This window comes from Nomascus leucogenys, chromosome X, assembly GCF_006542625.1.
Source record: "Nomascus leucogenys isolate Asia chromosome X, Asia_NLE_v1, whole genome shotgun sequence".
NCBI lineage: Eukaryota > Metazoa > Chordata > Mammalia > Primates > Hylobatidae > Nomascus > Nomascus leucogenys.
The window spans coordinates 23140478-23157730 of NC_044406.1; the positions used below are offsets into that span (position 1 = coordinate 23140478).

The 17253-nt window shown below is 41.7% G+C and overlaps 1 protein-coding gene across 2 annotated transcripts in view; it reads right to left on the reverse strand.

The window, feature by feature from the left end:
* PCYT1B (phosphate cytidylyltransferase 1, choline, beta) overlaps window positions 1-17253 on the reverse strand; it is a 115476-nt gene that overhangs the window by 53304 nt on the left and 44919 nt on the right. For both annotated transcript variants that reach the window (XM_003261163.3, XM_003261162.2), the window contains exon 2: window positions 7813-7912. In XM_003261163.3, coding sequence (XP_003261211.1) covers window positions 7813-7912 — 100 coding nt within the window. The remainder of the gene's footprint in view (window positions 1-7812; window positions 7913-17253) is intronic.

Genomic DNA, 17253 nt, shown 5'->3' on the forward strand with positions numbered 1-17253 from the left:
GAAGGTTCATTATATTGTTCTACTTCTGTGTGTGTTTGAAATACTGTATAATAAAACTTTAAAAAAAAACAGAGTGTGGCTTGTTAGTTTGTATGTTGATCTGTTTTAATTTTTTGTTTGAGATTTTTCTGGATATGCTTTTAGGCATCTGGGGACTCTCCAGAGCATCTGTGTGAGATACCACTGACCTGTGAAGCTGGAGGTTTGGCAATGACCAGAAGTCAATTGAAAACAAAAAAAGACGTCAGAGTACAACTATTGTATGGCTATGGTGGAGAGACGTTAAGGTGGCTCCTAATGATCTCTGCCTCCTGGTGTCCATGCCTTTGTGTAATTCCCGCCCCTTGAAGTGCGTGTGGGACCTGTGACTTGCTTCTAATCATAGAATATGGGAAAGGTGGTAGATATTATTCCCATGATTATGTTACATTATAAGGCTCCATCTTGGCCGGGTGTGGTGGCTCACACTTGTAATCCCAGCACTTTGGGAAGCTGAGGTGGGTGGACTACCTGAGGTCAGAAGTTTGAGATCAGCCTGGCCAACATGCTGAAACCCCGTATCTACTAAAAATACAAAAAATTAGCCTGGCGTGGGTTACGGACGCTTGTAATCCCAGCTACTTGGGAGGCTGAGGCAGGAGAATCTCTTGAACCCCGGAGGCGGAGGTTGCAGTGAGCCGAGATCACACCACTGCATTCCAGTCTGGGCAACAAGAATGAAACTTTGTCAAAAAACAAAAAACAAACAAACAAAAACCAAAACCAAACAAAAACAAAACAAAATAAAACAAAGAAAAGAAAAGAAACCAAAAGAGTCCATCTTGCTAGCAGACTTACTGTCTTTCTGCACTGGTGGCTTGGAAGAAGCAAGCTGCCATGTTGTGAAAGGGCCTATGGAGAGGGCCACATGGCAAGGACCTGCAGGTGGCCTCTAGGAGCTGAGGGTGGCCTCTGACCGACAACTGGTAAGAAGTTGACCCCTTGATCTTACAGTCACAAGGAAATAAATTCTGGTAACAACCTGAGTGAGCTTGGAAGCAGATCTAACAGCAGTCAACCTCCAGATGAGAACTGAGCCTGGGGTGACACCTTAAATGCAGCCTGTGAGACTCATGACGTTTGCTCTTCAAAAGACATTTTTACAAAAATGAAAAGGTGAGTCATAGACTGGGAGAAAATATTTGTGAAATATAAGACTTGTATCTAGAATATATAAAGAACTCTCAAAACTCAGTAAGATGAACAACCCACCACCCAGTTAAATAAAGCAAAAATATCGAACAGACATTTCACTAAAGAAAATAAATACAAGGATGGCAAATAAACACAAGAGAAGATCCTCAATAACATTATTCATTAGGGAAATACAAATGAAAACCACAATGAGATAACACTTCATACACACTAGAATGGCTAAAAGATGTTTTTTAATTGACCATACCAAGTGATGGTGAGAATGCAGAGCAACTGGAATGCTCATAAACTGCAGATAGGAATTTAAAGTGGTACAATCGATTTGGAAAGCAGTTTGGCAGTTGTTTAAAAAGTTAAACACACACCTGCCGTACAGCCAAACAGGAGGCAATCACCAAACACGTTACGTTTAAATTCACACTATTGTGGGGTATGTTAGGCGTTTCTTGGTATTTGCTTCAGATTCAAGCAACAATAAAATAGTGATTGATCATCTTTGATTATGGCTATTAACAAGGCTTGGATTGTGGCTATTTTAAGGCATTTAAACAGTACCTTAGAAATACATACAATTCACAAAACACATATATTTCACTTAATCTTTGCATCAACCCTATGAGGGAGCCAGGTGAAAGTAGACTTATCATTTCATGGATGGGCAAATGGAGGCTCAGCGAAGTTAAGCATCTTACCCAATGTCATACAACCAATTTACGATGATGTTTGAGTGCAAATCAAACTCACCACTCTTTCTTCTACCTTGTTGGTACCTGCTAGAAAACTACATGCAGATATGAATTCTTGTCTTTAAAACAAAACAGAAACTATTATTAAACACCCAGTAATTATGGCAACTAGTACTGTTTTTTGTATAACTAATGTGCAAAAAAGGTGGCACAAGTTAAGCTTTTAAAATCTTATAGTTACATATTTATTTTATACAATTTACATAGTTTTATATAAACTTTGTAGTTACCTTCTGCTTATCACTAGCCAGTGATACTAGCTAATGATACTATTTTCTGTAAATGATAGTGATTGATGTTTGCTTTTTAAAATACATTAAAGTTTTAGAACAGTGAGTATATGTAAAGAAAAATTATTAAGTAAATTACATCACAGATGATACATGAATAAGGCAGATTCATTAAGGCGGCTCTTGAAAAATGTAGTCAGGGAAATTCTACACACCGTGGAAACAGATAATACAAACTTCCTTTTTGAAAAGGAAAATAGAAAATCAGAACCAAGATTCCCTTTAAGAAAAGTCAGTTTAGGGCCGGGTACAGTGGCTCATGCCTGTAATCCCAGGACTTTGGGAAGCTAAGGTGGATAGATGGCTCGAGCCCAGGAGTTTGAGACCAGCCAGGGCAACATAGTGAAACCCCATCTCTACAAAAAAATACAAAAAATAGCCAGGCATGGTGGCACATGCCTGTGGTCCAAGCTACTTGGGAGGCTGAATTGGGAGGATCGCTTGAGCCTGGGAGGTTAAGACTGCAGTGAGCTGTGATCGCACCACTGCACTCCATCCTGGGTGACAGAGCAACACCCTGTCAAAAAAAAAAAAAAAAGAAAGAGAGAGAGACAGAAAGAAAGAAAGAAAGAAAGAAAGAAAGAAAGAAAGAAAGAAAGAAAGAAAAGAAAGGCAGTTTTAATGAAAAGGAACCTATGAAACAATCTCCTGGACTTTTCCTTTATGTCAAGACAGAGGATTTATTCTCCATGCATCAGAATACATACAACACCGTGTATGTGCATAGCTCTACAGCTGGACTAGCTAAGACCAAAGTTGCCAATTCTGATTGCTTTTTTGATTTATTCTGCTCTTTCTCTTGAAGTTTCATCACCCTTGTGACCTCACAAACAAGGTCAAAAAGCTAAGAGCTATGGCAGAGTTTGTCATTACCTCTTCTAGAATTTGTACCCCCAGCCCCTGTTTGGGCAGTTCTAAATTTGTAAAACACATTTTAGGCAATTATATTACATCACAAAATATGGCTAGTGTAGGAGATGGTAAGAGAGTCCAGTTATACCTATAATCTAGGCCAGGCACAGTGGCTCATGCCTGTAATCCCAATACTTAGGGTGGCTGAGATGGGCAGATCACTGGAGTCCAGGAGTTCAAGACCAGCCTGGCCAACATGGCGAAACCAGCTCCACTTAAAATACAAAAGAAAAACAAACAAAAAACTATAATCTTGAAGAGCATTATCAAATACCAAATTCTGCTATGTTTTGTCTTTTTTGAGGGCATGCTCAAGACAGTGCCACAAACGTAACTTGCTTACTACTCTTGAAACCAAACCCTTCTTGAAACTCTTGAAACCAAACCCTTCTTGACCAAGCCCTTCTTGAAACTCTTGACCAAACCCTTCAAAAAAGTAACGCTTTTCTTGTTTTCTTAAATAGTAATCAAACAGCAAGATTCTTAAAAATTCTCCGAGCTTTTCTGCTGACAGTACAATGCTCCAACAATTATGATATTGGGTAATCTCCCTACCACTCCTTCTAACCACTGCCAACAGTTGCTCTTATGCTGTGGTTCTCAAAGTGTGGTCCCAGGACTAGTAGCAGCAGCAGCATCACCTGGGAACACACCACCACACCTGGCTAATTTTTGTATTTTTAGTAGAGATAGGGTCTCACCACGTTGGCCAGGCTGGTCTTGAACTCCTGACCTCAAGTGATCCACTTGCTTCGGCCTCCCAAAGTGCTGGGATTACAGGCATGAGCCACCGCACCCGGCCTGATATTTGAAGTTCTAAATAAAGAAATTTCTAACAGAAGTACCCTGGCTAGGTACTCATCAACATCACAGATTTTCTTAGATAATTTCCCAGGGTCATCACCTCAGGTTAGTGGGCAGAATTTCTCTTCTAAAGATCAAGAGCTCATCTTTGTTCCATCTCACTCCCCCTCTAGTGACCTGTATTATTTCAAAATACACCACCATCTTATTACTGCTTAAACTGCTTGGCAGCAGGCAATGTACAGGTGCCCAATTTCACCCAGTTAGCTTGATACCAGCTCAAAATAACAGAACAAACTCTCTCTGCTTCTATTTCGAGAGGAAGAACTACTTCTCTTGTCTCAAACTTTTTTTTTTTTGAGATGAAGTTTCATTCTTGTTGCCCAGGCTGGAGTGCAGTGGCTTGATCTCAGCTTGCTGCAACCTCTGCCTCCCAGGTTCAAGCAATTCTCCTGCCTCAGCCTCCCAAGCAGCTGGGACTACAGACATGCACCACCACACCTGGCTAATTTTGTATTTTTAGTAGAAACAGGGTTTCATCATGTTGGCCAAGGTGGTCTCAAACTCCTGACTTCAGGTGACCCGCCTGCCTCCAAACTTATTCACTCACAAAATATTTATTGAGTGCACCGTATGCAACAAGTGTTTCTCTAGATGCTGATGAAACAGCAGTGAGCATGGCATAGTCCTGCCACTACAGAAGATCACAGCTACTGTCTGAGCATGTTTTCTCTTAGCTCCATGGCCTGTTGTGGACCATGATTCATAAGGCAGATCATTGCAGTAGGCAAAGCAGGGGTTTGAGGCGAAACGGACTTGGGGTCAAATCCCAGCCCTACCCAGTCAACTAGGACATTTGACAAGTTACTTTTCAGTTCCGCAAGTCTCCTTTGTCTCCTCTTTAGAAAGGATACAATAATAGTCATCTCACATGGTCTTTGCAAAGAGTACAGAGCATCACATCGAGCAGATATATAGTAAGTTCTACTTCCCTTTCCTTTCCCTAGAAAGGTAGAGGCCCTTTCAGTTTGGGCTTGATGCTCATCCTTTAACTTTAGGTCGAGTCTGTTTTCTTCATAATCACCTGGACTTTTTTTAAAAAAAAAAAAAACAGAGTCTTGTGCTGTCGCCTAGGCTGGAGTGCAGTGGTGTGATCTCGGCTCACTGCAACCTCTGCCTCCTGGGTTCAAGCGTTTCTCCTGCCTCAGCCTCCTGAGTAGCTGGGATTACAGGCATGCGCCACCACGCCTGGCTAATTTTTTATATTTTTAGTAGAGACAAGGTTTCACCATGTTGGCCAGGCTGGTCTCTAACTCCTGACCTCAGGTGATCTGCCCGCCTCGGCCTCCCAAAGTGCTAGGATTACAGGCATGAGCCACCATGCCCGGCCGGCCACCTGGACTTTTATTTGGCATCCCTTGGATATATTGCTGGGTTGGTATTTCTGTGTGTGGTCTCCAGACCACTAACTTTAGAATCACCCTGACTGTCTGTTTAAAATGCAGATGCCTTGCCTGGGCCCCATCCCAGATTTGGGAAGAAGGGAATGAAAAAGGAAATCTGCTTGTTTAACAAGCATACCAGGTGATTCTTTATACACTAAAGCCTGGGAACAACAGCTTTGGCTGCTCTGTACTACCTCCCCAACCTTGTTTTGCCTTTTTCAAAAGCAGCTCACACGAAAGCTTCCTAACTCTGCCTACTCTGCTCCTCACTTCACTCTACTGAAGGCTATTCTTATAGGAAGCACAGTGTCATGGTTGAGAGGTCAAGCTCTAAGACCAATAGGTTTGAGACCAAATCCCAACTTTACCACTTACCAATGGTTCTCCCAGTGTGATCCCTGGAGCAGTAGCATCACCTGGAAACTTGTTAGAGATGTAACTTCTTGGGCCCCACCGCAGTTGGATTGAATCAGAAACTCTAGGAGTGGAACCCAGCCATTTGGGTTTTAAGAAGCCCTCTAGTAGATTCTAATGCAGGCTCCAGTGTGAACCACTGCCACTTAGTAGTGAATGACCTTGTGCAGATTCACAACTTCTCTAAACCTTCATTTCCTCATCTGTGAAATACTAAAACTACTAATCACACAGAGTTGTGATAGTGAAATGACATGATACATATAAAGATCTTAATACATAGTAAGTACTTAATAAGTAGCCATTATTATTATTAAGCAAACTGTTCTTCATTCCATGGATTCTCTTAAGTTTGGTTTGTTTGTTTGTTTTTTGTTTTTTTTTGTTTTCTGCAATGGCAACTAAAAACCATAGAGTTATGCCATGTTATTTTATTTTATTATATTATTATTATTATTTTATTTATTTATTTATTTATTTATTTTTTTGAGACAGAGCCTCACTCTGTCACCCAGGCTGGAGTGCAATGGTGCGATCTCGGCTCACTGCAACCTCCACCTTCTGGAGTCAAGTGATTCTCTCACCTCAGCCTTCCGAGTAGCTGGGATTACAGGTGCCTGCCACCACGCCTGGCTAATTTTTGTATTTTTAGTAGAGATGGGGTTTTACCATGTTGGCCAGGCTGGTCTGGAACTCCTGACCTCAAGTGATCTGCCCGCCTCAGCCTCCCAAAGTGCTGGGATTACAGGCATGAGCCACTGTGCCCGGCTGAGTTATGCCATGTTAAATGGCTTAAAGTTTACCTGTTCAACTAGTCTTATTTTTCACCCCATCTCAATCAACTAAAACAACACTCACTCCTACACAGCTCTCTATTTCTGTCTTCACTATTCCTCTTCCACCTGCCTGCAATACCTTTGCATTTTCTGCCCACACAGTCCAAATCTTAGTTCTCCTAAAAGGTCTGTTCTCCTCCCTCCCGGAAGTCTTGCGTGATCACTCAGGCCAAATGAATCTGCCATTCTCAAAGAATCAATTATCATCTGTGTTGCAGGTTTTAACCCCTAAGCACCTGCACACATGCTACTAATGTTTTTTATTTCACATCTAGTTGTCTTGTCTCTTGAAAAACAGATGGTACCTTATAATTCTTTCCAAATCTCTTCCCTATCCATCCTCTGGCATAATGCTAAAGGGATGAAAGAATGAACAAACTTCTATAGCACAACCCACTCTTTTTAAAGCACACTTGAAACTTTTTTTAAAAAAATGCATACTTTTAAGAATGGTAATAACTATAGTAGCTTAGGTTTGTATATGCCTTCATGGTTTTAAAAATGCTTTGGTACTTTCGATGAATCCAGTTATCACAGAAACCTTGTGAGGTAGATATTGTTGTCCCCATTCCAAGGAAACAGATTCAGATCTTTCTAGTGACGTGCCCAAGGCTGTAGAACTAACAAGTGACAAAGCTGGGGCTCAAATTCCCCGTATTCTGATGCATCTTTTTCTTGGCTCCTTTGGTTGGTCTGGTTTATTACTGCTAGTGTTTACCCTTCTTTACCCTTGCACTGTGTTACAATCTCTAAGTTCAACTCTCTGCTTGAAAGCAAGTGCTGCACAAATAATGATGGGCCTTTCTGATACTTTTTTTTTTGAGATGGAGTCTTGCTCTGTCACCCAGGCTGGAGTGCAGTGGCGCAATCTTGGCTCACTGCAATCTCCACCTCCCGGGTTCAAGCAGTGCTCCCACCTCAGCCTCCCAAAGTGAGTAGCTGGTATTACAGACGTGCACCACCACACCTGGCTAATTTTTGTATTTTTAGTAGAGATGGGGTTTCGCCATGTTGGCCAGGCTGGTCTCGAACTCCTGACCTCAAGGTGATCCGCCCACCTCAGCCTCCCAAAGTGCTGGAATCACAGGCATGAGCCACCGCGCCCGGCCCCTTTCTGATACTTTAAAATGTCAAGACAGGGCCCATTTAAGAAAAAGAAGTACAGCCTCACCTGGTGTTCCTAAGCGGGCCTGAGCAATGGTCAGTTTTTCATGGGGTGCTTGACACTGGCAGTTGGTTTCATCAGCAAATGGGGCAGGTGCAGTCAGGGTCTAGAATGGAGAAAAAGAAAGGGAATACAGTCTGACAAACTTTCCTTTGGCACTAACTTCCTCTGAAGTTTTATTCCTGTTGGCTACACAGGTATGATTAAGAAGTCAAATATATCCACTGAGTCTCAGAGAAATACTGTACTGTTAGACACAAAAATAGGGCATCATCATTGAAACCTTTTTGTTTGTTTTTTACTGATGCTTCAGAAACAACAAAAGCTCTTCAGTGTCTATAGTATGCCAGGTACTAGATGAGATACTCTGCTGTCGTCTCTTTTAGGCTTCGCAGCCCCCTGTGATGAACAGATACTTCTATCCTTCTAGAGCATAGGATAATACTATCCCTATTTCACAAAAAGGAAACTGAGCCTCATTAGGGTTAAGAAATATGCCAAGTCATGCCCTTGGAAAGTCACAATGCCCAGCTTCGAACATTTCACAACCAACGAGGGCAGTCTTCAAACATTTAGACTCACCCACACCCAGGAGACTCGGCTGGAAAGAATGCCATACTCAGAAGCGTGGCACGCCATCTCCTATATTTCACACACACGAGCTTGGCCAATGACAAACTCTGATGTCTCTTTCAATGCAAAGGCCAAAGCTGTTATCTGTGCCTTGGGAAGGCTTAAAAGCACAGCAATTCGGGCAGGCTGCAGATGACTGCTCCTGTGGTAGCTTCAACAGTGACTAGCGGCTAGAGGCCCCGCCCCAGGCAGCTTGGGCTGGGGCTCTGGGGAACGCTGTGAGAAAGATGTAGTCACTTGGAAGCCTGCCCAGAAAGTGGCCCTGCATTTTTTAGTCAGCCTCTTAAAATGAAAACCTCACTCTCTCCAGACAAAGCAAGCGGTGTTTTTGTAAACAAGGCAAATGCAATCCAGTGTTGTCCATTTGAAGTCTTTGAACTGTGCCGTGATTGCAGTCACCACTACATCATCTTTGTGATTTTTAAAGCTAAAGTGGATTAGTCATGATAAATATTATTTACAGTGCTGCATCAATTGTTTCTTAGAGATGGAGACAGGTTAAGATGTGTTCCTTAACCTGTGGACACTGGACTGAAGAATGATCCATACATTTGGACAGGGGCTGTGACTCACTTCTGCCATTTATTTATCCATTCGCTCACTCATTCAAAGAAGTGGCAGGCACTACCTTGGAATCTGGGGATAGAAGTAGGGATAAGACCAATAATCCCTGCCCTTGGGGGGCCCCCATTCTCTGTACTGACGAGAACCGATCCCTCCCCTGTCCCCATCCTCTCTCCCCATTGCAGTCCCTTCCACCCTAGAAGCTCAATGTTGTCTGGAGGCCTCCCAGTTATCTGAGATTTTCTTAGCCCTCACCTTCTCCTTCAGGGCTCTGGAAGCGAACCAAGACTTGGGACAAGGATTCAGGAAACTTGGGTTCACTATTGGTTCTTTTTCAGATACATTATGGTGACCTCATAGGCTATGGTAGACCACAGTGGCATTTGTAATGTGGCAAAGGGGTGCAGTGACAAGAACAAAAACTCTGTAGCCACAAACCTGGGGTTCAGATCCCCTCTCCAGCACTTACTGGCCATGTATTTTAATTTGGCTCTTCTGGTTGAAAGGAACTGACACTCACTAACATTAGCTCAAAGGATGGAGGATTTCTTTTAAGACTACCCTGGAACTGAAACTGTGGAAAAGGAGGCAAGGGGCAGAACGTGGCCCCAGAGAGAATGCTCCGCACCAACTTGGCTGCTCCCTGCACATGATCCTTTCTGTCCCACCCCCAGTGACTCCATTTCCTCCCACTGCATTAAAGCCGCTGCTTGCTTTCCACTGCCCCACAGCTTCAGCTCTAATAGGCCGGCCCATCATGGCCTCCTCAGCCTCTCTTCACAACACTCATTTAACAACTTTCCATTGTGCCTTTCAGCCCTAGCCTCCTACCAACTTACTGACTCTTTCCATGTTTCCCAATTCAAATTCCTAAGGGAGAATCTGATTGGCCAAGTTTATCTTTTCAAATCAGGCCTTAACCAGGCTGGTGTTGGGTCAGGCGCCCACCCTGGGGCCCAACAGATGTGGTGAGGAAAGTCATGAATGACCCAACACTACCATTTCAGGAGGAGCTATACTTGAGGCAGGAAATATTTTTGACTTTGTGTGCTTAAAAGCAAGTTCCTTAACTTATTTGAACCTCAGTTTCATCTATAAAATGGGCTATTCATCTTGCAAGGCTGTTGTGAAAAGCAGAGATAATATGTGTAACATACCTGGTACTTAATAAACTGTAGCTATTATTACTGCTATTATTATTCACTATTATATATAATATGATATAATAATAGATAATATAGTTACACATAGAAACAAGCAAATTGACTCATTTTTATTTATTTTTTATTTTTTTATTTATTTTGAGATGGAGTCTCACTCTGTCTTCCAGGTTGGAGTGCAGTGGTGCGATCTCACCTCACTGCCACATCCGTCTCCTGGGTTCAAGTGATTCTCCTGCCTCAGCCTCCCAAGTAGCTGGGACTACAGGTATGCACCACCACACCTGGCTGCAAATTGACTTATGAATGGACTTTTAGCACACAACCCAAATGGGTAAATGGATTGGCAAGTGGGATTAGCTTGTTTTAATGATTCACTACCTTTTAATACATGTGGGCAATGAATCTTTTTCACATGACCTAAAATAAATTACTATTTGGAGATCTTGTATGTGCTAGTCACAAAGTTTATTAAAGAGGAGATAAGGTGTTGCCATTTTCCAAGAATGGTGTGTTCTTGAGGGTGTGAAATCTGGTAATTAAAACAGAGATAGGGAACGTTGTAAAGCAACAATAGTTACTCAAAGGGGAAGAAAAGGTTTATATGCACCGTGCATTTTGTTCTTAATTATTATGGCCTAGAAGTAGGAAAGAAGGAGAAATAAAGAGATGGAAGGCAGAGAGAATTCCTAAGTGTGTGAATGTGTTTGTGTTTGCATGTGTGCACAGGTGACTATCTTTAACAGCAGTTGATATGGAGAAGAGCTATTTCTTGTTATGTATAAAGCAATGTGCTCAGAATGGGGAGAATGCAAAAATAAATGAGCCACAGCCTTGCTGTCCAGAACATTGCTTTCTAAAGCACAGCAGGGTACTTCTTGAGTTGATCAAGCTCTGCATTCAGGAAGACTTTGGTTAAGGCCCAGCTACTACCAACCAGCCTTGTGACCTGAGACAATATTTTTTCAGTCCAAACACCCCAGATTACAATTAAAAAAAAACTCCTTCTCTGAGCCAGAACAAATCATTTGCTTTATAAAAAATTCTATGCTCCTTAGGTTCTGTCTCTTCCATATACTAGAGGCAGATCAACTTCAGGACAATGTGAGTAAGATAGAGGCTTCTCGGAGGGGCAGGGACTGAGCTAACTTCACCATTTGCCAAAGCTGAGATGCTTCCAGGGATCCTCTGGTGTAGACCCTACATAAAACTAAGGCCTGATAACATAAGGTAATAGCTAAATCTTTGAGTACCTACTTAGTGCCATGTATCTATCGATATACTAAGCGCTTTAAATGTATTTGCTCATTTAATTTGTACAACACCTCTGTGAGGTAGATACTATCTTCACTGAACCAGTCTTCAAGGTGACACCAAGTGACAGCAAGAAGCAACAGCAGTGGTAGATCCTTCAAACTCAGTTACCTTTTTGGCTCCCTGTGAGCTGAGGAAACCCTCAGGATTTTTAGACTATAAGGATGGAAAAACCTCTAAAAGGAGATACATGATTTCCTGATAGAGAAGGGGGAACTCAAACAATTAACTGAAGAAATAAAAGCATGTAACCATATTTTTGCCCAGACTTAGTGAAGCAGGTCAAATGACTTATTTGTAGTTATTTGCAAGCCTCAGGTTAGACTTTAAATCAGCCAGATCACATTTTGTAGTGTTTATTAGCACATGATATATGTTTAATATAATGCTAGGGGTTTGGAGGGTAGAGAAATGGAGGAGAGAGATAAGAAAGGTAGGAACAGAATTGGCTTTGCAGCAGCAATCTTCTAAAGTGAAGAACGACCCTTTTAGAATGGGAGAAGGTATTTGTTTGAAAAGGCATGTTCATGTTCAGTTTTCAATAACGTCATATTTGGGGAAAACCACTACTCTTTTGAGCATGAAAATCATAGAAACTAAGCTTCTGAACTTGTGAAGATCATCAGAAGACAGACTATGCCCTTCTAGAGAGGCATATTCCAAATTTGGGGTTTGGTTGGCACATGAGATTTCTTTATATACATATATATATATATACACACACATAATACTTTAAGTTCTAGGGTACATGTGCACAACATGTTTAGCAGAAGACAGCAAGGATCATAAAGGGTTAAGAAGCCCTGGCCCAGTGCCCTGGACCTCACATATGCAAGGGCCTTGCCAGACCACAGACTTGGAGCTAGGTTGCAATAAAACTTCTTTCTACCTAATTGAAGATTTCAGAATACTCAGTCATTACAAAGTGAATATGTTACCTATTTGTCATATAAGTTCTGGTTATATAAACTATGCCACAGAATCATACCAAAGCCACATATCATCAGGCTTTTAAAGAAGACATTATATGTTGGGCATTTCACGTATAGAATCTCTTCAGTTGGACATTGTCAAATATTTACTTAAAACAAAAGCTATTAGGTACTGGAGAATGGACAATGCAAATATTACTTAAGTGCAAAAAAATGGTTGCTAGAACCTGCACTTATGCAATGTACATCGCTGACTGACAACTGGACCAATCAGAACTTAGCACAGTACTGCTGGTGGTGATAGGCCACCCGCAGAGTTGCTTGTTTAAGCTAAGATATACTTTTTTTTTTTTTCCGAGACAGAGTCTCGCTCTGTCGCCCAGGCTGGAGTGCAGTGGCACAATCTCTGCTCACTGCAAGCTCCACCTCCTGGGTTCACGGCATTCTCCTGCCTCAGCCTCCCGAGTAGCTGGGGACTACAGGAGCCCGCACCACGCCCAGCTAATTTTTTGTATTTTTAGTAGAGACAGGGTTTCACTGTGTTAACCAGGATGGTCTCAATCTCCTGACCTCGTGATCTGCCCGCCTAGGCCTCCCAAAGTGCTGGGATTACAGGCATGAGCAACTGCGCCCGGCCAAGCTAAGCTATTCTTAACTCCAGTGGGGCAATCCCGTCAGACAGGCCTGAGTTCAAATCCTACCTCCATTATTTAATATACCTTTCCTATTTTTACATTTGATTTTTAGCAAATTGCTGGTTCTTAACCTCTCAAGCCTTAATATCCTTGTTTATGAAAGGAGGATAAGCTGTTGTGAGGATTAACTAAAAGAATGTGTGGGTAATAAATATCTTCCCTTTTGCCTCTCCAGAATCCACTCTCTTTCTACCCTTCTCTATGCTTTTCCTCTACTCTTTTCTGTACGGCTTCCCCAATGGACTGCACCAATGGGATCTCTGCCTCCTGCTTCCAGCTGGTTGGGAAGCGTGCGAAACAGTGGAGGGCAGGACAAGAGCGAGCTCAGGGTGTTTGTCTCCCTGGCTTCCTCTCTGCTAGGAAGCAGTGTGTTGGTTCTGTCCTTTTACCAAAATTCACAGCTTCTGTGAGGGGGTCCTCTTTATAGAGCTGTCTGTGTGAGGTTCTGGTAACCACACTCACCCCTTGCCCCTACCAGCCTGGGGGATGGCAATCCCCCATTGTTTCTAGGCCAAGTATACTATACTATTCCTTGAGGTTTCCTTAAACCCTGCCCATACCTTTATTAAACTCTCTTTCAATTTCACCTTTAGAGTGAGCCATCTGTGTCTTGACAGAGCCTTGGTTAATACAGTGTCTATAACAGTTTGTCAGGCTCAAACATTGGCTAGAAAGTGCTGATGAGGTATGTTAGAAGCACAGAGATCAGTTGAAAAGTGAATTACCCAGAGTAACTAAAGTTATAACCATCTCAAGAATGTCTCTAGTAGAAAAGAATTTTACAAAGACAGAACATTTTAATCAGGATATGCAAAACAAGATAAGAACAGGACTTCAGAAAGAATGTACTTCTTCCAGGTAGGCCTTTTGCTGTGAAACTCATCAGCAGTAGAACCACAAATTGAGAATTACAAAAAGACATCACAAAATCTAATCCAGCAGCCTCATACTGTTAGGTTTATATTTACTTGTTTCTGAACATATTTTTAAAGCCTTATGTATTGTGGAGTCAGAATATTTTGTCTTTTGAGGATAGAGAGGACAGAAAAAAATAGATAATATAGTTGACCATGGGCCCAACACACACGAATCACTGGATTCTTAGACTGTGTAACTGATTATGTAGACTCTTAAATCAGGCAGCTGGTACAAAGTCATCACCAATAAATGTCGCTGGAAAGAAGAAAAAAGAGGCCCAGTATGTGGTTCAGCACCAAGAAATATCCGTTTTTTTCATTTAGTTATGTATGGTATGTACATGTTATAAGTAACAGGCACCATTGAAAACAGCAAGACAGATACGTATGTACTGACAGGGAATGATATCTAAGACATTTTGTTGAATGCAAAAAGCAAGTCACAAAGCAATACGTATAATATGTATGTATACATGCTATCTAGTATGATGTCATTTATAGTAAAAAGAGAGAGAAGGGGGAAGAGAGAGAAAAAGAAGAAAAGAGAGAGGTAATTGTGTAGAAATAGTTTAGGGCCGGGCGCGGTGGCTCATGCCTGTAATCCCAGCACTTTGGGAGGCCAAGGCAGGTGGATCGCCTGAGGTCAGGAGTTCAAGACCAGCCTGGCCAACATGGTGAAACCCCATTTCTACTAAAAATACAAAAATTAGCCGGGTCTGATGGCGCACACCTGTAATCCCAGCTACTTGGAAGGCTGAGGCAGGAGAATTGCTTGAACTTGGGAGGCGGAGGTTGCAGTGAGCTGAGATTGTGCCACTGCACTCCAGCCTGGGCGACAAGAGTGAAACTCTGTCTCAAAAAAAAAGAAAAAAGAAAAGAAAAAGAAATAGTTTAGAACTGTGCTAATATGGTAGCCATTAGTCACATGGGGCTATTTAAATTCAAATTATAATTAATTAAAATTAAATAAAATTAAAAGTAGTTTGTCATTCACATTAGCCACATTTCAGGTGCTCAATAACCCATGTGACTACTGGGTACTATACTGGGCAATGTAGATATAGAACATTTCTATCATCACAGAAAGTTCTACTGGACAGCACTGGACTTGAATGATACACATTGAATTGTTAATTGGGGTTACCTCTTGGGAAGGAGATAATATTTTGAGAGAAGAGATGAAGGGATTTCATTGTTTATTCCATATATGTCTGTCATTTTGTTTTATTTTTAAAATGCAAATGCATTCATGCAATGTTCATAATGCAGAAATAAATTTAAAGAAATACCTCCTCTCCTTTAAATTCAGAGATGCAGAAAATTTAATCAAGGCTCAGGTCTCCCAAATGTGGCAGGGGTGGGGGAGGGAGGTCTATATTAAGAAAAGAGGAGTATTTTGAAAAATAAAAACTATTATCCAAAAATTAACTGTTAAATGATATGATTCGCAGGTATATGGAATATTTAAAACTCATTTGAGCTTTAAAAAATTTTTAAATTACTTTCATGGTATCTACCCATAATTCATTTTTCTAAACATCAGGCAAACACTTTTTGAGTTCTTGTTGTGTGCCAGGCACTGTTCTAGCTTCTAAGGATACATCAGGGAACAAAACAAAACAAAAAATTTTGCCCTCATAACACTTAAAAATAATAAACAAGCAGGAAAAAGAACATAAAACATGTAATATTTTAGTTAAAGGGTGATTAAGTGTTATAGAAAAAAATAAGGCAAGGAAAGGGAATAGGGAGTGTTGGGGGTATCACTGTAAATAGGATAGTCAGAGAAGTTGATGTATGTGTAAATATATAAAGGATTAAGTGAGCCATGTGGAGAAAGAGCATTCCTGGCAGAGAAAACAGCAAGGGCAAAGGCCATGAGGCACGAACATGCCTGGCTTCTTCCAGGAATAACTAGAAGGCCAGTATGCTTGGAGGAAGCGAGCAAAAAAGAAAAGATGTAGCCAGAGGTGAGGCCAGAAGAAAGGAGATGAGAGGTACCCAGTCGTGTGAGTCTTTTAGGACACTGTAAAGACTGGCTTTCACTCTAGGGAGATGGGAGCCATCAGAGCGTTTCGTTTTGTTTCGTTTTTGAGACCGAGTCTCACTCTGTCGCCCAGGGTGGAGCGCAGTGGTGCGATCTCGACTCACTACAACCTCCGCCTCCTGGGTTCAAGAGATTCTCCTGCCTCAGCCTCCCACCTAGCTGGGACTACAAGCGTGCGCCACCACGCCTGGCTAATTTTTGTATTTTAAGTAGAGACAGGGTTTCGCCATGCTGGTCTCAAACTCCTGACCTCAGGTGATCCGCCTGCTTCAGCCTCCCAAAGTGCTGGGCATCAGAGTGTTTTGAGCAAGGCATGATAATGATCTGGCTTAGCTTTAACAAGACCATCTGGCTAATGTGTTGAGAATAAACTGTAAGAGGTCAAAGGTAGAAAGAAGAAAACCACTGAGGTGTCTGGTGTAACAATCAGGCAAAAGAAGACAGAGTCAGGAGTCAGGGTGATCGCAGTGGAGGTGGTAATAAGTGGTCAGATTCTGGATAGATTTTGGATACATAAAACTTGAAACAGATTGGATGTAGGGTTTGAAAGAATGAGAGGAATCAGGATAATTCCAAAGCTACTGGTCTGAAGAACTGGAAAGATGGCATTGCCATTCCCTAGGAGGGGTAAAACACTGGAAGAGTAGGTCTAGGGGTGGGAGGGACAACAAGGATGGGGAAATTAACAATTCCATTCTCACAGATTTGGTTTGACACACCTATTAGATCTCCAAGTGGAGATGTCAGGTAGACAGTTGGATGTATAAGTCTGATGTTTGGGAGAAAGGACTAAGCTAGAGATGCCGGTTTAGAAACTGACAGAGTATGCGATATATAAAGCCATTAGACTAGATTCACTCATTCAGCTAAGGGCATGGATGCAGGTAGAAGAGAGGTCCAGGTCATCAGATGAGGAAACATTGTATATTTAAGCTCAGTCTCTCCCTGCTATTGGGGAAGCTCTAAGAAAGCAAGGACTTGGTCTGTCTACTCATTGCTGTATCCCTATTCCCAAGGGCAGTACCTGGCATATAGAAGGTCCTTAAGAATATTTGTTGAATGGGGGAATTTAAAGTCACAGGAGAGAGAATGATAATTGATAAAGACAAATACAGACTTTAAACTCAATAATAAAATAAATATATTTGTCAATCTTTCATAGCTTTTTCTTATCATCATCATAAT